Genomic DNA, 24173 nt, shown 5'->3' with positions numbered 1-24173 from the left:
TTTTGTTGACTTGTGTATTTACATTATCCCAAATGTTTTAAAGAACATTTAAATCCAAGGAAATAAGCAATTTTAACCAGGACACGGGCTGCGTCCATGCATCACCTATCAATGACATCATACCCGCGTTATCCTCGATTTCTGGTTTTATTTTGTATAAACCATGGAAACACCGAAGACGCTTTAGTATATTGTGGGTTTTATTAGACAGGTGAGCAACTGTTTGGATGGAAACATTCATCGACAGAAAACTAATCATGTTATATAGTTCAACACTGTAAGTCTTATTGTTTCAATCTTGTTTTTTTTTTATGTACCGTAAGTACCATTTTTTTTATCAGGACTAATATCAATCTAGCTTACTGCAGTGTGCAACAAGTGTCTCATAGCAGCCACCGAGTAAACGCACAGAGTAACATTATAACACCGTTCAACACAAAAATGCATCTAATATGATAAAACAGCACTGTTACCCCACATACTCTTTACTGGAAGAAGCGGAAGCACTCATCTGTGGCATAATAAAAGTTCTGCTGTTCTCGAGATGCGCTCATCTCTCATTAGCAATCGCTCCAGCGGCCTCCTTCCACTCCAACGGCTTTCAGCCACACCCTACTTCATGCTACAGTAACGTTAATAATCTCATCCATGAACATGATTTCTGCCTGAGTCTCGTCCCGATTCTTTTCCACTGGCTGTAGACGTGAAGAAAACACCTCCCACGATTCCGTAAAATCAAGGCATCATCAAGCTATGTCTTTGTTTTGAATAAGTGACCTCTAGCAGCGAAAAAGATCAAATTCACATATCACTGTGATCGCCCAGATGAAGGTTAGTTTTGAAGTAACCAACGGTTTATTGTTTAACAGTTTGTGAATGGCTCATAATTGTATCCTTTAGTTACTTGGTGTTTGGTAACAAAGGGGCTACTTTGCATCAGCAACACTGACTCAATGACAAACAAGTCATTCATAAGAAGACAACTGATGGCAGCTGTATTTATTAGCAAGTAGTTTCTAACTAATTAATCATTTGATTGTTAATCATAAATATAGGGGGCTGCTGCTTGGTATAATAGTTTTCAAGATGTAAATTAACATGAACTGTTAAAAATTATAGCAATTTATGCAAAAAAAAAAAAAAAAAAACTGATGAAAAGCTGGCAGCCTGCACATTTCTTACCTTGACCACCTTCTTCCTTATGGATCAATTTTCTGTTCTGATCTCAACAAGTCTGGACAAACTACTGGGTAGGCACCAATAAGAGGCTGCATTTTTATGATGTCTGCATGTAGACTTCTTACAAAGTATTTTGCGGTATTTTAAAACTACAAAAATACAAAACACTACAAAATACAATATTGATACAAAATACAAAGCCATTAACCCCATCAAATACAAATGACAAAATACTATTTTATATTTGAAATACGTATTTGAAATACATGTATCATAAATACTGCCCATCCCTGGCTAGAGAGATGTAAAACATTTCAAAAATTATTTCGGTCAAGCTTCGGTTACAAAATAAGCATTTATGAAACAAAATCAATGAAAGGGAGGACCAAAACAAATAGTGCTAAATAGTTTTAAACTGTAAAATTAAAGTTGCTAGATTTATGATTTTTATAACAGTTGAAACATGTTATGACGAAAAAGACCCATTGTTGATGACATAACCATCACATAGCACTGCTTGTTTCACTGCTTTTATTCAGAATCCAGTCTCTGCGTGTAAGGATGACATAGTATTAATTTCATATTATTAATTACAGTAATCTACTGAGCTTACATCTTGAGATTCAGTGTTTTGACAACCATATTCTTCATGAAATGAAAAAAAGTTGTGTACAAACTGTTTTGCACAAAATGTTTCAACACTTATAATTTAGACACACATAAACATCAGCATTCAGCATAAGAATCTCAACAATTGTGACAACAAAGGTCCATGTTACAATGCATGTCGCCATAGTACAAAACGCATCCATGGCTCCCAGCATGCATTGCAGCATGAAATAATTATACATGATTATACATGAAATATATATTACATTTTCTTTGTGTGCTTTTATTTTTGCTGTTGTTTTGCTGTGACCTCTTAATAGCTTGTTTTGTGATGTGCAGAGTTGATCTGTTTATCTGCATATGCTGATTGTCACCATTGTTGAGATACACTGTATGCTGATTGTTGATTTTATGTGTGGTCCAGTCCAAAATGGCACATTTCATATGCATTTATGGTCTTGTGAATTTACAATGTACCTTGTGTGGAGTTGAAGTCCATGCTATCATAGAATGGCCCATTTGTGATTTTAGAAGGGTGCTTATGGTTTACCCAAAAATGAAAATTCTGTCATCATTTATTCACTCTTAAGTTGTTCCAACCCTTTATGAGTTTCTTTCCTCTGCTGAACACAAAAGAAGATATTTTGAAAAATGTCGGTAACCAAACAGTTCATGGTCCCCATTGACTTCCATATATATTTTTTCCATACTATGGAAGACAATGGAGTCCATCAACCATTTGGTTACCCATAATCTAAAAAAAAATCTTATTTTGTGTTCAGCAGAAGAAAGAAACTCATACAGGTTTGGAACAACTTGAGAGTGAGTAAATGATGACAGAATTTAAATTTTTGGGTGAACTATCACTTTAATGTCTTACGTTATAAATTCACAGAGTTGTTTTAATTACACAAAACACTTGATCAGTGATTAGACTGATGAGATCAGTGAATTAGGCAACTTTGTAATGATATCATCATAAGTAATCAACATCACCTGATCTTATTTGATTTGGCTTCTTCACATAAATGTGTTTTTTAAACAGTTTTAAATGACAGATGTAAAATAACATAAAAAATCAACAACAAAGTGTAACACGGAAAGACGGAGAGATCCAAATGCAGTTCTAGAAGTTTATTAACAAAATAACAAAAGTAAATTCAGGCAAAGGCAAAAAACAAAGTGCATCCAAACATGACGAAAGGCTGGCAGAAACAGAACTGAAAACAAGACACATGATACATCCACAAAGGACAACACCATGGGCCAGTTGCATGAAGCTAGTTAAACAAACTCTTGAGTTTCAGAGTAGGTTTAGAGTTGACAAATTTATTCAAATCCAAACTGGTTTAGATTAGGGGCCCATTTCAATAAGGAGGTTCAACCAACTCTAAGTTAAATCTTGAACTCTGAGTTGACTTCTTCCCTGAGATGGGAAACTCTGAGTTATCGGTTTCAGAACAGCTTAATCGAGTTAGTTCAATCAACTCTGAGTATGTTGATCAATGGAGTTCCAAAATTACGATTCACGACAGCAACAGAACCCGACAAAAAGACGTCCACAGTCAATATGTAAGTTTAATTCTTAATCACTGTTATAATACCAGAGATGAAAATTGGCAGAATGGTAAGTTATTGAACTAATATTCATTTTCATGGTATCCCACAGGTAAAAAAAAAAAGAAGAAAAAAGAATGTGCAAATTAAGTATAAAAACATTATTCAATCTGGCTTTAAGCATAAAGGTTTCATGGGTGTAGGCTACATTACTTTACAAACATGTTACAAATTAAGTAAATATCATTCAGTGTCTATTTCAATTCAGCTTTTCCCACATAGTCTAATGCTCTTTTCACATAATTAAATGTTCTCTAATGCAATATGTTATATTTTTTTTAATTAGGGTAATGAAATTAACATTTGAATTCTACTCAGCCAACATCAAGAAGGTAGAGGCTTGCAACATGGGAGGAGAACCTGCACCACCACCACCACTGACAGATGAAGAGGAGATGGCCACAATACCAAGTAATGGAAAAATATTAAAATCCAGCAGGAAAAAAAGAACTGTTGCTTTTGTGGGCCTATTTGTAGGAAATAAAGATGACCAAATTTGTGTTTATTTAACAGGTGTAGTGGTGGTTACAGCATATATCTCGGACTACCATTCCATACAGTAATCCGTTTCATTTTCAGAAGGTGCGATGATGGGAATATGTGTCTCATCAATGCAATCAACCACACTGGAAAACCTAAAGGAAATTCTAATTATGTTACTTCCAGAGGTCACAGTAAGATGTTTTTTTAAGTGAACATCATTTATCAAATGGAGTGTGAATGAATGAAGTAGGCATTGAAACACCACTTATGCTTTAAAATGGGGGAATAGACTAAAAGAAATTCTGGGTTTACCAAAGAAAACCTGCTCTCGACCAGATTAGATTCACAGAAGTTACCATGGTAACTGACTCTAAGTATAAGTTACCTCTCTTTCAGAAATGGGCTTGACTTACCCCGCTTTCTCGGGTTTGAGATCCCTCCGATTCTGAAATGGAAATCCCAGAGTTCCCCTCATATCAGGGTTAACAAACTCAGAGTTTTTACTAAATCTCCTTTCTGAAATGGGCCTCAGGTTTAGTGGGCTCACAACGCTCAGAATAAACATTCTTTGTCAACTCAGGGTTTGATACAGAGTTTGTGATTAACTCTAGAGGGCGTACACATGAAAGTGTGACGCAGCAAACAGCCAGTCACATGGAACATAGAGAATGTTAGTTTAATTCAGACTTCTTGTGAGAAAGCTGGCACAATTCACTTCTCTTTTGAATATTAAGAGTTAGTTATGAAAAATATGAATTTAAATTCATTTACAAGGCAGGAATAAACATTGCTGCTGCAGCAAAAGTCTGAGAAGAATCTGACTATATCAATGCAAGCCAATCAACTGAATTTAATTACAGTTCATTCTGGTTCTTGAATCTGATTGGCTGGGAGGTCTTTCCAGCCATGCGATATTCTACCAGTATCATGATGGTTGTAATCAGGCACGTACCTATTAATAGCCATTTGGACAAATGGGTCCGCTTTGGGGTTACCCGATTTCTGGGGGACTCAATTTGTCACCACACCATTCACAGTTTGAATCACTCCACTTTCTGCATTCTCACATTGAGTGTCATGGCAGACAGCAAGTCCACCATATTTTTACAGATAGTGCTGTTGTTCCCTTACTAAAATGAACTGCAGTATATTGAAGTACAACTGCAGTGAAACTGCAGTACAAAGTACTATAACTGCAGTATAAATAATTAAGCACAACCATAGACTGCACATCCTGATATTGATGAGTTAGTTGCGTTCCTGGGTCAACATATTTTATTGATCCTGGAACAACATTCTAGTCTGAAAATTTAATTTTAACCCTATTCCTACCCCTAAACCTAACCCTACCCAAAAGTTATCCCAAAATTCAGAGGGAAATGATAGATGAATAACACTGATGTAGAAGCTCCAATTCATGATTTTAAGCCTAAACTTGACATAATCTGTAAACTTGTCCCTGAAATCTGATTGGTTGATTTGAATGTTGTTCCAGGATCAACAAAAATGTTGACCCAGGAACATGTTGAACTCAGCATGATATAGATTATGCACCATAGATTTGCAGTATAATGAAGTATGATCACAGTACAACTGCAGTACATTGAAGTTCAACAGCAGTAAAACTGCAGTACCTATAAGTATAGCTGCAGTAAATTGAAGTACAACTGAAGGTTTGCAATATAATGAAGTATAAATACAGTATAACTGCAGTTCAGTGATACTGAAATGCCTGTATAAACCTACCACTTATACTATATTACTGCAGCTGCCGTTACAGTAAACCACTACCTGCTAGCTGTGGACCACTACCATGCAACATTAACTCAAATGCTAGTTTTAAAAAAAAGAAAGAAAAGAGCTTGTCTTAATGTAAATGGCATGAAATTTGGTGACTTTCTGGACACTTGCTGACAATTACATTTGTCAGATAAAATCACTAAATCAGCCACAACACAGAACACAAGAACACAAAAATGAAGTGGCAACAAAATAACCAATGCATAAAAGATGCAAATGGTGTGTGTGTGTGTGTGTGTGTGTGTGTGTAGTTCTTACAGTTCATTAAGGGTAAACATACACAATGAAATTTTACTAAATTTGTTCTAAGGATTCAAACATAAAAGTTATTTTCCCGAAGCATCCATTTTCTCCTCCTCACATATTACACTGAGATAAGGTCACAATAATTCTGATCTAGTTCATATGTATTTGGTAAGGGCAAAATGACAAGCCCATATGAGTCATACTGATCAGTGGAGTAGAGTGTCCATCACAAACAAACCTCTGAACGGGTGAGTATTTGAGTGCAGGTTACCTGAATAGGAGATTGTGGAAGATATCAAAGATATCAAAGGAGGTATCAAAGTAGATCGCTGGAGCACAGGGAAGCATCACAGTTGGAGCACAGGGAAGCATCAAAGTAGATTGTTGGAGCACAGGGAAGCATCAAAGTAGATCACTGGAGCACAGGGAAGTATCAAAGTAGATCGTTGGAGCACAGGGAAGCATCACAGTTGGAGCACAGGGAAGCATTAAAGTAGATTGTTGGAGCACAGGGAAGCATCACAGTAGATCTGATGGAGCACAGGGAAGCATCAAAGTAGATCGCTGGAGCACAGGGAAGCATCGAAGTAGATCGCTGGAGCACAGGGAAGCATCAAAGTAGATCGCTGGAGCAAAGGGAAGCATCAAAGTAGATCGCTGGAGCACAGGGAAGCATCAAAGTAGATCGCTGGATCACAGGGAAGCATCACAGTTGGAGCACAGGGAAGCTTCACAGGAGATCGCTGGAGCACAGGGAAGCATCAAAGTAGATCACTGGAGAACAGGGAAACATCACAGTTGGAGCACAGGGAAGCATCACACTTAGAGCACAGGGAAGCATCATAGGAGACTGTTGGAGCACAAGTGTCACAGTTGGAGCACAGGGAAGCATCACAGGAGATTGTTGGAGCACAGGGAAGCATCACAGTACGAGGACAGGGAAGCATCACAGTTGGAGACCTTCGTTCATCTTCGGAACACAAATTAAGATATTTTTGATGAAATCCAATAGGTATCTGACTCGTCCATAGACAGCAATTTAGCCACCACTTTCAAGAGAAGGTACTAAAGACATCGTTAAAATTGTCCATGTGACTGCAGTGGTGACCAGAAGACAGCTGCAGCTTGTACAGAATGCTGCTGCCAGGATTCTGAGCAGAACCAGAAAACATGAACACATCACACCAGTCCTCAGGTCCTTGCACTGGCTTTCAGTTGAATTTAGAATTTATTTTAAAGTAACATTACTTGTTTATAAATCACTCAATGGCCTAGGACCTCAATACATTGCAGATATGCTCATAGAATATAAACCTAACAAATCACTCAGATCATCAGGATCAAGTCATTTAGAAATACCAAGGGTTCACTCAAAGCAAGGAGAGTCTGCTTTTAGCTGTTACGCCAGCCGCAGCTGGAACCAGCTTCCAGAAGAGATCAGGTGTGCTCCAACAGTAGCCACATTCAAATCCAGATTCAAAACACATCTTTTTACCTATGCATTTGCTGATTGAGCACTGTGCTATGTCCGAACTGTTTGCATTTTATTTTATATGTATTATCTTTTTATTCTTTTAATTCCTTTTCCTGTTTTTATTTCATTTTTAATGTATTTTATATCTTTTATGTATCATCTTGTTATTCTGACTTTTAATGCATTTTAAATATTGCTGTCTGGTTGAAAGAGCTTGGAGGATTAGGAAGAAAGCATTTGTGATTAGGTTAAAATTTGGTAAATTTGGATAAGGGGACAAACCATGGGGAAATTTGAGCTGCAGTGCATGGTTAAGATATCTCTGGATTACAGTCAGGACACTTTCCAAAGGGGGGAATTTCCAAAGGGGTAATTTGAACTGCGTTGCATAAGAAATCTCCGGAAGGGGGATTAGGGCTGTGTGGTGCAGTTCGAGGTGTCTTGGCAAAAGGTGAGATTGAAACTTTGTTTATCAGTTTGAAGTGCCTTAACAGGTAGCAGTCCTGTCGTGTGAGGAAGATCCATTCAGATGCTCTGATGGATAGATCCGTTTAGATCCACTCTGACGGACAACAACAACAACAACAACAACAAAAAACTCCCTAAGACTTCCTAGCTCATCCATCCAGATAGCAAAATTATCTGTTTTTACTGTTATTTCTATTCCTTATGTTCTATTTTTATTATTATTCTTTATGTAAAGCACTTTGAATTACCATTGTGTATGAAATGTGCTATACAAATAAAATTGCCTTGCCTTGCCTTGCCTTCAACCTTAATTTTTTGAAGCACAAAAACAAAACAAAAATAACATATTTTTTTTCATCAATATCCTCTCTTCTGTGTCATTCTCTTATGCAGTTTACGTTCAGCGCTGCAGGTTCTATGTCAGAACGCCGGCTCAGTATTGACCGACGCTGTTCATGTGAGCAACATGACGCATGCGTGTGATGCTGACGAAGGACCCGGGCAGCCAATATTGAGTCGGCGTTCAGACGTAAACATGGAAGCTCTGAACTGCATTCACTGCGTCAACTGCGTACGAGACTGACCAAGTCATCTCTTGATGCATTCTCAATAAAAGGGGTGATTTTGATTCATCTCATTGCTGATTGGCTTGGTTCATGGCCTAACGCTTTAAAAACGACTTTTTAAAAAAATCCCTATGGGAGAAATGAATGGAAAAAATACTTCTGGAACCAGTGCCTCTGAAAAAATTGGACTATTGGCCTTACCTAGCATGTTTCTTAGCCCTGGCTCGCACTGGCCTGACAGTTGAAAAGCAGCTATTTGGGGCAGACCAGTTTGTCAGGACCAAAAGGCCCAAGACTAGATGCCATTTCCATCAACTTTGTGCATTTTCCTGTGGTCAAAAAGTGCACCATGCACCCCTGGACCTGTAAACATACACTGTAAAAAAAATCCCGTTGTTTCTACGGAAAAATACCGGCAGCTGTGGTTACCAGAACAATACTGTAAAAATGACATCCAACCGTAAACATACTTACGGAGTTACATGTGAATTTTACATTTTAAATATGTATATTTAACATTGGATTTCAGTAATTTCATTAACTGATATAATGTTAATTTACCAACCTAATGAAGTACTAATATCTGTTTTGTATCTTTATAATACACTGACAGTCACCAAACACAGTGGTGATAAGAATCACATGATGAATCAAAGCAGCTTTTCCACAAGCTGAGAAGGACAACACTAACATATAGAAGGTGCACACAGTGTCATTCACACACACACTAAACACCATCATGGTAACATGCATGAAATTTTAAAAATGCAATAAACATTAATTTAACAACATTAGATGTAACATAAAACCCTAATGTACATAACTGATTAGAAAAAAATGAGAAAAACTAAGAAGAAATAGAGTTATTTCAACAAAAATATATCAAATGTGAAGTGTCACGCAGGGAATTGTGGGAATGTCAATTGACGGTTTTTCACTGTAAATTTTACAATGAATTGTTATTTTTCACTTTCAAAAACTGTGAATTTAACGGTATTTTACCGTAAAAGTACATTAAATGTACCGTTAGATCTATTACCGTTATTCACCGTATATAGTACGGAAACTTTCTGTAAACCAATTAACAGTTTTTCACCGCAGCATTTTTACAGTCTTTTACTGTTAAAATCACGGTAATTTTTTACAGTGTAGAGCACATAACTGCTGATAATATAGTGTTATACTTATAGGTGACACATAATATGTACTCTTAAAGGGTTAGTTCACCCAAAAATTAAAATTCTATAATTTATTACTCACCCTCACGTTGTTCCACACCTGTAAGCCCTTTTTGATAAAATCTGATGGCTCAGTGAGGCTTCCATTGACAACAAGAAAATTAACACTTTCAAATGCCAAGAAAGGTACTAAAAACATATTTAAAACAGTTCATATGAGTACAGTTAGGTTCAACCGTAATGTTATGAATCGACGAGAATACTTTTTTGTGCGGCAAAAAAATAAAACAAATGTAAAAAATAATGACTGTATTCAATAATATATAGTGATGGGTGAGTTCAAAACACTGCTTCATGAAGCTTCGAAGCTTAACGAATCTTTTGTTTCAAATCAGTGTTTCAGAATGTGTATCAAACTGCCAAAGTCATGTAAATCATTGAATTTCGAAACACTTATGACGTAACGAAGCCTGAAATAACGAGACTTTCACGCTCCGAACCACTGATTCGAAACAGAAGATTTGTGAAGCTTCAAAGCTTCATGAAGCAGTGTTTTGAAATTGCCCATCACTAGATATTGTTGAATAAAGTCGTTATTTTGTTTTATTTGCGCACAAAAAAGTATTCTCGTTTTATAACATTAAGGTTGAACCACTATAATCACATGAACTGTTTTAAATATGTTTTTATTACCTTTCTGGACATTTGAAAGTGTAAATTAACTTTAAGTCAATTCAGGCCTCACTGAGCCATCAGAGTTTATAAAAAAATAACTTAATTTGTGTTCCAAAGATGAACGAAGGTCTTACGGGTGTGAAACGAGATGAGGGTGAGTAATTAATGACAGAATTTTATTTTTTTGGGTGAACTAACCCTTGAATAATTGTAGTACTATTTCTTATTTTGAAGTAATGAGATATTTCAAGTATTTAAAAATTAGCAGTATCATGTTTTCTGTATAACTCATTGAAATTAATGCATTACCCTTAATGTAATTTAAAGAAAGTTTTTACCCACAATTTATTTTATTTTCATTTAAAACAGTTTAGTTGAATTATGTCAAAATAATTTACTCTTGTACGTTTAACTTTTTTTTAAATGAATTTAATGAAGATGAAATAATTCAAAGACTGGTGTCAGTATAGTCACTGAGTGAAGCAACTGAACTCACTGCATAACTCTCATATAGCTGGCGACCAGGTACATTGTACAGTAGGTGGCGGTAATGCTCCAAAGCAGAGAGCGGCCATTAAACAAGAAGAAGAACATAGCGCATTAGCAAGAGATGAGTGTATGACACATTGATTAACCTGGTGGAAAATAAAGTTGCTGGATCGTCGCTTTTAAATACAACACACATATGTATTTGGCACGTTTAACATGTACGAGTGAACATGTTGTCATGCACTGTGTTCGAATTGTGACGGGATATAATTCCATTTTATTGGGAGGCAGGTAAGATCGTGTAAAGATTGTGTAAACTGTCGTTTCATTTCATTTAATTTTTAAAAAAATTAATAGTTGCTGTAAGTTACGTTTTCAGTTTTAAGCGATTAGTATCAGATTTCTGCCACCATATGATGTTTATGAAGATGTGCGAATTGTTTCTTGATGTTGTTATTGTTATTTTTTTCTTTTTGTCTATCATTTGACTAGATTGTGATTGTTGATGATGGTTAGCGTTGATTGTTTACATATTCATTCATTTATTATCTATATTATCCCCCCCCAGAATGCTTCAGTTAGATGACATAGGTAATGCACCTGTATAGGCTAATGCTCTCCGGGATTATAATACAACATTTAAATAAATGCATAAGAACATTAATTTATTTATTTGCGTATTATAATTTCATTATTATATAAACATTTATATAGTTAGAATATAAAATTTATGAATATTAATTATTTTATTTTAATACAGGGCAGTGGACTCCAGGACTGGATTTGAAGAACGCCCCAGTAGGATGACTGTAAAATGAGTTTTGTGTAGATTTGCTTTACTTTTTTTTTTTTTTAATTCTTCTGTCCAAGGCCATAGGTTGTGTAAACAATGCTGAAGTGGTTTTCAGCAGAGGAGTCCGGCTCTGCTCATGGAGTGAGTATTGAACATGCTTTTGTTCAAATATCTCATAATGCAGATTATTTTTTGTGAAGCATTCAATTCCCTCTTCCTAGGAAATCAGCCTTATATGTTTAGTGTGGGAATGTCTAGGAGTGAACTGTGTCTTTTATTCAGAAATAATTCTAAATGTGTCACATCAACACATTTATTCATTTGGTGAGATGCCATGTAATAATCAAGTCATTCGGTTATCACCACAAAATAAACCCCTTCAGGGTAATACAAGATCCTAAACACACACCTTCCACGGTGGGGTCCTGATCACCCTGGATGATATATGATGATAAACTTCTGAGTGTATATTATCCATTACCTATATGTTCATCATCATTAATAGATCCTTTCCTTGTCTCAGGCTCCTGGCTCCCCATCAGTGGACACAGGCACCGATATAAGATTTTCTGAGATCACTGAGCAGCTGACGCAAATGCAGGAACTTGTGGCTCATTTAAAAGATTTGATCAGGGAGAGGGATGCAGCACTCGGCAATAAAGATGAACAAGTCAAGGTAACTTTAATTTCTGAAAAATTTTCAATGGGGTGATGACCATTTTTTTAATTTATTGAAAAATGCATTAAGATGCTTTTCAAACATACAATTACTTTATTACATCTCTTTTATAATAAACATGTTTTTAAGAAGGGCTCTGTCCTGCTTGTTTTGCCCAGCACCCTCAAAGTGCAGAGCACGATAAATGACAAAACATCTTTGGGAGGAAATAAAATTAAACTTGGCTTAGTTCCGAACTTTTGTGTAATTTTTATTGCTTTCCATGTTCTTGGACTTTTAATGTTTAACTTGCATAGCACTTTCACAGTGTATAAACAATAAAAGCTTAACTTGCACAATGTGAATTATAGCCCCTCAAAAAACAAACAAACAAAAAAAAAGCCTTAAGGAGCCTTCCTTCAGGATTGCCATTATTTTCAATGGCATCTGCTTGGCTAGCGCAGTAGTCTGTCAGCTGGATGCTGACAATATTGCTCATTGTACTTTGTTCAGGGAGTGGGTATCACATGACACATGATATGGCACTTCATAAAAATGTCTCCTCAATGTACACACAACCACATAAATTAAATATAAACCAATATGCCAGTGTAGTTTTACTCTAGACCCTTGTGTGCATGGCGTACTGCATGTTATGGTTTCATGTTATGCAGTTGATATAAGATTTTCTGAGATCACTGAGCAGCTGTCGTTGTTTCTGGAGGTTAGATTATGAAGATAGCAAACTTTTTTGCATCAAAAGTGTTCATATATTTCCAAAAATGAACATTTTCTATCCTCAATTTCACTCTCTGTCAAAAACACTTTGTTTCATGGGCCATTATCTCTTTCAGAAATGCATGTAAACGGCCAATGCTGTGATTGGCGAACTTTACTGCATCATATCCACGCAGTATGTGTGACGTGTGTTTTGATGTGAATGCATGTGGTCAGTATCAGTATATTGTCTCCGTGCATTAATCTTAAAGGCAGGAACACACCAAGTCGACGGTCGGCCGTTGGGCAGTTTTTGTTCGTCGGTTGACAAAGTGTTCTCAGTGTGTTCTGCACCGGTGGCTGAAGTTGGTCCTCGTCGGCTTTTTTTGGCCGAATCGACATGTTGAATCAGCGTCGGAGTTCGTCGGGCCATCTGATCATTCTGATTGGCTGTTCAGCTACTGCCACCTGCTGGTATGGAAAGGCATTTCATCTTACCCAGGTGCAGAACTGATGTGCTACTTGGCCGTCGGCTATTGAGCATCGGTTTGGTGTGTTAGGGCAACTTTGGACCCAGACGCTGCCTACAAGAGCCAACCCCCCAGTCTGCTTTCCTCGCCACTAGTTCATCAACGTCGGCTTGGTGTGTTCCTGCCTTAAAGTGACAGCAACTGTTGCTGTCTGCAATTTTAAGGTTAATTAAACAACAGAAGACAAAGAGAAAATAACTTGCTGCTCTTGACTGAATGTTTTTTTGTCGCTTTTGGGTGGAAACCTTGTATGTCCTAAACGCTACATTTCAGGAAATGTAGAAATGAACACTTTTTAAAAAAAAATAATTAAACACTGTGTTGCCAAAGTTGATATTGTGGATTTATATATGGCCGTACACGCACATGGTTCATTATATTATTAATTACATAATACATAATACATTATATTATTATTATTTTAAAGGTGCCCTAGAATTAAATATTGAATTTATATTGGCATAGTTAAATAACAAGAGTTCAGTACATGGAAAAGACATACATTGAGTTTCAAACCCCATTGCTTCCTCCTTCTTATATAAATCTCATTTGTTTAAAAGACTTCCGGAAAACACGCAATCTCAACATAACACTGACTGTTACGTAACAGTCGGGATCATTAATATGTATGACCCCAATATTTGCATATATGCCAGCCCATGTTCAAGGCAGTAGACAAGGAAAGGCAGTATTAATGTCTGGATCTGTGCACAGACAAGGTAAGCCAGCAAGAACAACAGCGAAAAATGGCAGATGGAGCATTAATAACTGACATGATCCATGATAGCATGATATTTGTAGTGATATTTGTAAATTGTCTTTCTAAATGTTTCATTAGCATGTTGCTAATGTACTGTTAAATGTGGTGAAAGTTACCATCGTTTCTTACTGTATTCACGGAGACGAGCCGTCGCTATTTTCATTTTTAAACATGTGCAGTCTGTATAATGCATAAACACAACTTCATTCTTTATAAATCTCTCCAACAGTGTAGCATTAGCCGTTAGCCACAGAGCATATAGCCTCAAACTCATACAGAATCAAACGTAAACATCAAAATAAATACTTTACTCACATAATTCGAAGCATGCATACAGCATGCATGATGAACATCTTGTAAAGATCCATTTGAGGGTTATATTAGCTGTGTGAACTTTGTAAATGCACTGTAATATAGTCGAGAGCTCGTGTGGCAGGGAGCACGCGATTTAAAGGGGCGGCGCTGCCAAAATCAGTGTATAGTTAATGATGCCCCAAAATAGGCAGTTAAAAAAAATTTATTAAAAAAAATCTATGTGGTATTTTGAGCTGAAACTTCACAGACACATTCAGGAGACACCTTAGACTTATATTACATCTTGTGAAAAAGCATTCTTGGGCACCTTTAACAAAATTAAAGGTGCCATTAAATTGAAAATTGAATTTACCTCGGCATAGTTGAATAACAAGAGTTCAGTACATGGAAATGACATACAGTGAGTCTCAAACATCATTGTTTCCTCCTTATATAAATCTCATTTGTTTAAAAGACCTCTGAAGAACAGGCGAATCTCAACATAACACCGACTGTTACGTAACAGTCGGGATCATTAATATGTACGCCCCCAATATTTGCATATGCCAGCCCATGTTCAAAGCATTACACAAGGGCAAAACGTCTGGATCTGTGCACAGCTGAATCATCAGACTAGGTAAGCAAGCAAGGACAATAGCGAAAAATGGCAGATGGAGTGATAATAACTGTCATTATCCATGATTACATGATATTTTTAGTGATATTTGTAAATTGTCTTTCTAAATGTTTCGTTAGCATGTTGCTAATGTACTGTTAAATGAGGTTAAAGTTACCATCATTTCTTATTGTATTCACGGAGACAAGAGCCGTCACTATTTTCATTTTTAAACGCTTGCAGTCTGTATAATGCATAAACACAACTTCATTCTTTATAAATCTCTTCAACAGTGTAGCATTAGCCGTTAGCCACGGAGCACTATCAAACTCATTCAGAATCATGTAAAAAAATGTTCGATGGCACCTTTAAGCTCAAAGTTAGGCTTTTTGACCAGCAAATTTCTGATCATTTTGGACATGCGTGTTTTTTTGGGCACATCTGAGGCAGTAAGTGCATTTTCATCAAATTACAGGATATAATGTTTATTGTTTAGAAAATAACTTTTTATGTAAAATTCACTTTAAAAAAGACCCACATTTCTAACTTTTATTCATGGAGAGATACATAGACAATGTACCATGGTTTAATGGAAGATTGCTGCTATCTACTGGAAAACACTTGTAAAATTAAAATAACATGAAATTTCAACTACAGTCACCAGATGGCTGCAGAGCATTACTCAATGGCATACCATTTACACATAGGTATGCATATATTTTCACAAGGTTTAAAAAAAAAAATTGATTTATGTTTAGACATTAAAATCATTATTATAACAAAAAATTACATTGTGGATGTGTTGTGGTGTCACCCCTTCATTTTTATTTGCTTTCTGCATTATAATGAAGTGCTGCCACTTCATTTCTGTGTATTTGTTGTTCTGCATTTTGGCCGGCTTGTATTTGGGATTTTATTTGACAATTTTATCACTTTCCCATTCATTTCCAATGTGGGGCCTGGGTTTTATTCACACTAACACACAACCAGATAGCATTACTATTTATAATTATAATAAGCATAATTAATTAATTATTTTATTTATTTGTAGAGCTAGGAAATTCCTGTCATCTAAATGGCATGAGAGGGAAATTTTTTTTCAGCAAAGTTAATTTCTGGTCGCCACAGACCCCAACAGCGATTAAGACAGTATTGGCTATTGCTCGACAACAAATACTAGTCTAAGACACTTTTATTTTATATAAATGTATGAATAAATATATTCATACAACTGGTTCTTTATTTACTCTTGTGCTGCAAACAAGCATAGACAGTCCAAAGTAGGTGTGGCACTTCATTCAAGTAAAAATAAAAAAATGGTGAAATATGGACATAAGAGGTTTCCAACCCACTTCAACCTACGGATTAGACTTGTGCGCATGCATATTTAGAGTGCACGATTTCACGAGTGATTTAGTCTATTAAAATACATTTACAATGCTCCCATAATTCAAGATAAGGGGTAAAAATGCCCCTGTATGTCTTTTATATTATTTACATAATATAGTTAACCAATATTACATAACCAATATTACAATATTATATTTTTCTCCAAATATAAGCATGATTACAAATATATTTATTTATTTTTTTCATATTTATTTTATACAACGTAACAGTTTAATAAACAAGCAGTTTATATTAAGTGACTTACATTTTAGACACCCAAATCAGCTGTTTCGCTCCATTTCACCAATGATAATCGTTCCAAAGTCCACAGCATTGCTTTGCATCTCTGAGCAACACATTTCCTGAATGAATCAGCCGTATGAATGATTTGAAGTATAATTTTATTTTATAAATTTCAAATAATATGTAACGTTTTATATTTTCAACATTTCAAAACATTATTTGTGCATCTGGAACTGCTCTTGACTGATTAACTTTTATAAAGTTTAATCTATAGTTATATAGTTATACATTAGATTACAATTTCTGTACTTGAAAATCTCCTCTTTAAGCCTACATAAAAAACCTGAAAAGCACAGTTTATTTTATTTATATGTTTGTTCTGTTGTATTTATTTGTGCTATTACTTGCAATTTGATTATTTGTTCCTATTTTATTACTTACTGTTTACTTGTCTAACAATATTTAAAATTCAAGTGAGTTAATCTAGTAGCTTTTGGTTTAAAAGCCTTTATTTATTAAAGTTACATGTATCAAAAACAACAAAAACAATAATTAGGCTTATTTTATAGGCCCTTTTTCTTTTCTTTTACTTTATGAATTTTTTTGTTGTGGGGCCAGTGAAAATTTTGGCAGGGCAAGTAAAAATTTGAACCACTGGCCTGACAGGGCCAATAGAAAAAATCTTTAGTGTTGAGCCCTGCAGTCTCTGGAGAAAAAGAATAATAGTACTAGATTGCATTGAAATGTAATGCGATTTTCAGGTTTTTTTTTTTTTTTTTTGTATTTAGTCAGGATTCATGTCTGTATTAATGGGCGTGTTAGGACTGCTGCAGTATGCATGTTAGCAGGAGTCTGATAATCTGTGACTGTAATCTTATTATAATGTGTAGCTTCCTTGATGATCAGTGTCTGTATGTTTTGTGCGCACATAAGGAAATTAAATAGTCTCTGGTGCTAAATCTCTGGTGCTCACATTTATCTGATTCCATTTGTTTGTTTGTTTTTTATAGGAGCTGACAGAACAAATGCAACACTTGCGGAGCGAGAGGGAAAACTTTCAGTCAAAACTGGAGGCAGAGCGTCACATTGCTCGGGCTCGGCTCAGGGATCTAATGGAGAAACATGAGGCTGAGCTCCTAAGGGCTGCTGATAAACACGAGGCTGAGTTGTCAGAGAAAGAGCAGGCCTTACGCAGACAGCTTGAGACTCTTCAGCGCTCTATATCACTACCTGCAGATGCATCAGCAAACCAGTCCACCTGCATCACAGCTCAGAAAGTCACAGAGTTGCAAGGTAGTCAACTATGCCACATACTTCCAGAATGTTGTCTGCAGTTTGACCTTTGTTTGTCAAATGACCTCTGTGTGAGGTAAAACCCCTGTTTTATCACAGTGGCTTGTTATTTCTAATGTCATTTAGACACCAATAAACACCAATAAGGGTGTGTGATAGTGACAAAAAACTCTAAATTTTCTGGGATTTTGTCGATAATAATGACAATTTGACAGTAAGTGTGTTTTTGTGCTGGTATCTTGGCTGGTTTAAGATAAGACAGCGAACTCCCAAAGCTTTTCGTGTTCTGTGCTGTGGTCAATTAACAGCAGTTTCCAACCTTTCCACTATGAGGCATTATTTGCCCCCATAACTGTTTATTTTTTTCACCTTTTTTATAAGGGCAATTTTTTTCCTAACTTTATTGGATGAATCAGATAAACACACTAAAACATGCACTATCTGGCTAGTTATTTTTCTAATTTTATTTTGTGGGCCAATTTTAGGATTGCTGTGTCCTGTCACTGCATTGTTGAAACTCTCTTTCTTTCTGTTCTCTTCTGTCCAATTCAGCCCAAGTGAAACTGAAAGAATCTGAGGTCAGTAAAGCAGAGACAAAGTTCTTAAAGATGAAAGCATGGTCCAAGTCTCGGATCAGACAGCTCGAGCAGGAACTCAAAAAAGTTCAGGTAAGGAAGTATATTGTATATTTCATCAGATTTGCTTGTAAATATTCAGCTAAGTTTAATTAACTTCTTTCTGTTTTTGACTTCAGTCTGGAGTATGTCTTGATATGTCCCCTGACATCACTTCCCTACATGGTCGCATTACTGAATTGCAAGAGGAGAGAGAGGAAATGCTCAGCAAACTGGAGCTGTATGAAGATATTAAGGCAAAAAATGGTATAAATAAGTGGATATAAATGGTATATAAAATGGTATAAATAAACCAGTGTTTGAGTGGGGGGGGGGGATACCAACAATTAAAATATCAGGTATATTATAATTATATGCACTATTTTTAATTATTGGGATATATGCATACTGTATGCGTCAGCCGTTGGTTGGACGTATATGTATGTATTCATATATATATATACACAACCCCCATATCCAGAAAACAGACAGAGGCATGTTAACCACTGTGCCACATTACCTTTCCTTTTAATTGCACTTTTTAATCATAAAGGATACTAATTGTTGCAGTTTTGCAAAGAGGAATTTTTGGCCAATCTTGCCTGAAATAAGACAGCTGCTCAACTATCCATGGCTATCATTGTCTGATTCTCCTTTTCATGATGGGTCATACATTTTCAATAAGAGACAGATCTGGACTGAAGGCAGGCCATTCAAGCACATCCCTTCTACGGTGTAAAGTGTCTAAGAAATCACTCTGTTGTAGGATATGCAGAGTGAGGCTTGGCATTGTCTTGCTTCCCAGGAAAGATTTCATCTTGATGGCAATCTGTATATGTCCATGCCATTTGCACTGATGCACCTCCATACCATGACATATGTTTGCTTTTGCACCTGTCACTGATGGTCCCTTTTGTCTTTGGGACAGAACTTATTGTCGGTTTTTCCCAGAACATGTGGACTCATCTGACCACAGCACACGTTTTCCCTGTCTTTTGGACCATCCGAGATGAGCTCGGGCCCGGAGAACTCTGTGCCATCTCTTGATGTATAGCTTTCTCCTTGCGTAACAGAGATTCATGTTGCATTTCTTGATGCAGCAGTGGACTGTTAAGTGAGAATGGGTTTCCAAAGTACTCCTGAGCTCCTGGCTATATTTAACACAGTAGCATGATTCCTCATGTGGTGGCATCTTGAGTGCTCGAAGGTCACACACATTCAACAGAGGTTTCCTTCCTGCCTGAGATTTCTCTGGATTCCCTGAATCTTTTCACACTATTATGTATTGTAGATGGTGAAAGACCTAAATTATTTGCAATCTTGCAATTAATGTGATTTTTGAGTTGTTAGACAATTCTCTCATGACATTTGGCACAAAGTGGTGAGCCATGACCCATCTTTGCTTGCCTAGACTGAGCCTTTGGTGGATTCTCCTTTTATACCCAGACATGATACCCTCACCTATTACCAGCTGACCTGCTTATTGCGGACTGTTTCAAAACAGTTTAACTTAATGTCCCAACTTTTCTGGAAATGGGGTTGTACATATTTATATGTCCAACCGACTCATACAGTATGCATATATCTCAGTAATTAAAAATAGTGCATATAATTATAATATACCTGATATTTTAAGGTGTTTTTTTTTTTTAGCATCTATTATATTTTTATATACTTTAACATAAATGACAGCCAAAATAATAAATGCCATAGATGAATGAGTAGTTTACCATTTCTGTGGCAAAACCATAATAACCTGAGTAAGGTGAGCTCCGTTACACTGAGATTGGTAGGTGTGTACCTAAAATCTGGTGACTTCAGCAATCCTTGTTGCATTATATACTAAAGGTGGGAGTTCAAAAACTGATAGAGGGAAACAAGATATATTTCTAGTTTCAATATTAATTGTTCTTTAGACATTCCTCTATTATATATATATATATATATATATATATATATATATATATATATATATATATATATATATATATATATGTATATGTGTGTGTATATAATATATTATACTGTATATCAGCTGTGTGCAAAATGACCCAGATTTGGTTTTTGACCGATGAAAATGTTTACAATTTATACATGGAACTACAGACAGATCCCCATACTGCTACTGAACCAAAACCATAGACTGTATAAAACAATGGACGTAGAGTCTGTGACGTAACCCATAGGTTTCTAAAGAGCATTTTTGAAGCCCAAAGTGGGTGGAGCTGGCCATCTTGCCAGCATGTCACTCCCGGATAACCGAAAATGGGCAAAGAGGCAGGACGTGGGTGGAGCTGAGACAGCAGACAACGGCTAGTAGTGACAGCAGCGGCAATCCACCTGTCATTCAAGTGGTCATGCCCTTAATTATGTAGAACTTTAAGGCTTAATATACTTTAAACGGGTGAGTTATAAAAACATTCACCCCCCTCACAGTTGTCATGAAGCGCAAAATTAGCTATGTAGACCAAAACCACTTTTTGTACCAGGCTGTAAACTAATTTTTTGGCCAGTTGATGAATTGCGAAAGACCGAAAGGTTGCCGAAACATGAAAAGTGTTTTTTTTTTTTTTTTTTTTTTTGAACTCTCACCATTGACATAATGTAACATAGATTGGAAAAGTGAACAGGTTTTACTAATACCCCCCCCCCCCAACGCCCTACACTACCCATACCCCTAAACCTACCCATTTTTCCTTTCTCAAAAAAACTCATTCTGTATGATTTATAAGCCTTTTGAAAAATGGGGACATGGGGTAATGTCCTCATAAGTCACCCTCTGCCTGTAATACCTATGTCATACCCATGTCATTATACAAATTTGTGTCCTGATGTCACAAACACACACACACACACACACATATTTCTATATTGTCATTTGAATATTGATCCTTGGGATTTAATATTTCATCTTTCATCACCGCTTGCTTCTTTCTTTTGAAAAAAAATTAACAAAAATTTTAGCCAGGAAAGTTTCTGAAATTTGGTTGATTTGACATGACCCAGAATTGAGCGTGATGCTCTTTTTTGACCCATTTGTTTGTAGAATTTTTAATTCCATTAAAAAAAGTAATGAAATGCATCAACTGTTTGATTTGACTAATCACTTCCAAGTTTTCGACTATGCGGGTACTTGTGTCCATCCCTTATTTGCATGTTGTCTTATTGTAAGATTTTGTTGGTATATTGACAGATGAACTGCAGAAGCAGCTCATGGAATATAAGGAACAGCAGAGGAAGATGCAGGCTGACCTGGAGCAGGTGACCAACAGAGCAGCATCACAGGCAATGATTTATTTATTTTACTTTTATGACTTTATTATAAAAGCAATGATTAAACTGCTGTAACAGACACCTGCTTCCAGTTTTATTTAGCATTTGTCTCTAGACTGTTCAAATGGCACTTTTAAAAGTTAACAATAGCATTTAACCAGCCTCGGTAGTCATATGAAGTGGGTTGAATTGTGAGTACAGTATATGTATATTTCTGATAACAGGTGAGTGAGACAGGCAGCATGGATGATGTGCAGGTGATGGAGTGGCAAGAAATGGTTACCATGGTGACGGAGGCAGAGAGGGTTCAAGATCAGGGTCACGAGAAGAGCGTCATGTCCTTCAGAATGAGCCACGTCGAGGAGGAAAGAGAGGGTGAGGATGCATATGCTATACATTCACAAGTGTTTCAAAAAGAAAGAATTGTAAATTCTACCTAAAAAGTAATGACAGCTTTTCGGGAGACAAAGCAGAAAGCATGACTATCAACTGTGACATAATAGAAGTGCATGTCTACACAGTCAAGTGTTGCATGGTATACCAGTGATGTTTTATTAGCTATGTTAATATCGCAGTACTTGTTTAGTAGTAAGACTAAATTTTTATTTATTTTTTTTTTTTTTTACAGTGTGCCCTCCATTTTTTTTTAGGGGTTAGCTAACTTTATTTATTTAAATAATTTAATTACAAAACAATTGTATATAGCCAAAAACTTCTGTCTGATGGATGAGTGCATAGAACAACTTTTTTCTTTTTTTCTTTTTTTATGTGAAGAGCCCTTAATTGCCTGGACAGCCTTTTTTTGTTTTAAGCGAGCCTTATTTCGAGCACCTCAGTGACTATGATGCCTCTCTTGTCTGTTGTTCAGTTGTCCACTCTGAGACATATGAAACAAGCAAAGAGTGAAAACCCACCAAGTGTCCAATTCCTTGACAGTTTTTGTAAGAAACACAAGCACATTAAAGGGTTAGTTCACCCAAAAATGTCAAAAATTCTGCCATAAATTACTTAATCGTCATGTTGTTCCACATGCGTAAGACCTTCGTTAATCTTCGTAATGCAAATTAAGATATTTTTGATAAAATCCGATGGCTTAGTGAAGCCTGCATTGGCAGCAAGATAATTAACACTTTCAAATGCCCAGAAAGCTACTAAAAACATATTTAAAACATTTCATGTGACTACAGTGGTTCAACCTTAATGTTATGAAGCGACGAGAATACTTTTAGTGCGCCAAAAAAACCAAAATGACTTTATTCAACAATATCTAGAGATGTTTTCAAAACACTGCTTCATGAAGCTTCAAAGCTTTACGAATCTTTTGTTTCAAATCAGTGGTTCGGAGCGCATATCAAACTGCCAAAGTCACGCCCCCCAGTGGTGAACGATTGAAATTTCAAAACACTTCTGACATAACAAAGCCTCGTTATGCTCCGAACCACTGATTTGAAACAAAAGATTCGTAAAGCTTTGAAGCTCCATGAAGCAGTGTTTTGAAATCGCCCATCTCTAGATATTGTTGAATAAAGTCGTTATTTTGTTCTTTTTTTGGCGCAAAAAAAGTATTCTCATCGCTTCATAATATTAAGGTTGAACCACTGTAGTCACATGAACTGTTTTAAATGTCTTTAGTACCTTTCTGGGCATTTTAAAGTGTTAATTATCTTGCTGGAAATGCAGGCCTCACTAAGACATCAGATTTTATCAAAAATATCTTAATTTGTGTTCCAAAGATGAATGGTCTTCCAGGTGTAGAACGACATGAGGATGAGTAATTAATGACGGATATTTTATTTTTGGGTAAACTAACTCTTTAACACACTGTACTTGCGTGTCTAGTGTGAAACGAGCCTTGTTTGTACGGTGAGGAGCATGAGGCCACACATTTAAAAGATGCTGTACTATATTGTGCTGTTTATTATTTGTTATTGCAAACATAACTTTGATTTAAATTAAAGTTTTGGTGGAGCAAAGTGTTCATAAACTTGAAACTGTAATTCATAAATTTTCATGATTTCATATAAATTTGATACCTGATTGCTTATGCTCTGGTTGTCTGTTTTGATGGCACATTTTACCTTGGATACGTGAAATTTGCTTACCATTTGTTTATTCTCAGGTTCAGTTGTCCTTACTTGCTATTAAAGTATTAGTTTACTTTCAAATGAAAATTAGCCCAAGCTTTACTCAGCCTCAAGCCATCCTAGGT

General features: G+C 36.1%; 1 protein-coding gene across 3 annotated transcripts in view; it reads left to right on the top strand.

Moving 5' to 3' along the window:
* The first annotated feature begins 10862 nt into the window (after positions 1–10862).
* si:ch211-220f16.2 (golgin subfamily A member 4) overlaps positions 10863–24173 on the top strand; it is a 42502-nt gene continuing 29191 nt past the window's right edge. For all 3 annotated transcript variants that reach the window (XM_048169614.1, XM_048169613.1, XM_048169612.1), the window contains exons 1-8: positions 10863–11075; positions 11545–11718; positions 12101–12253; positions 17795–18077; positions 18630–18745; positions 18832–18958; positions 21885–21976; positions 22189–22339. In XM_048169614.1, coding sequence (XP_048025571.1) covers positions 11674–11718; positions 12101–12253; positions 17795–18077; positions 18630–18745; positions 18832–18958; positions 21885–21976; positions 22189–22339 — 967 coding nt within the window. In that variant the 5' untranslated portion in view covers positions 10863–11075; positions 11545–11673. The remainder of the gene's footprint in view (positions 11076–11544; positions 11719–12100; positions 12254–17794; positions 18078–18629; positions 18746–18831; positions 18959–21884; positions 21977–22188; positions 22340–24173) is intronic.

This window comes from Megalobrama amblycephala, linkage group LG19 (assembly GCF_018812025.1).
Source record: "Megalobrama amblycephala isolate DHTTF-2021 linkage group LG19, ASM1881202v1, whole genome shotgun sequence".
Taxonomy (NCBI): Eukaryota; Metazoa; Chordata; class Actinopteri; order Cypriniformes; family Xenocyprididae; genus Megalobrama; species Megalobrama amblycephala.
The sequence above is the reverse complement of the archived record's forward strand: the minus strand, read 5'-3'. Positions and strand labels throughout refer to the sequence as shown.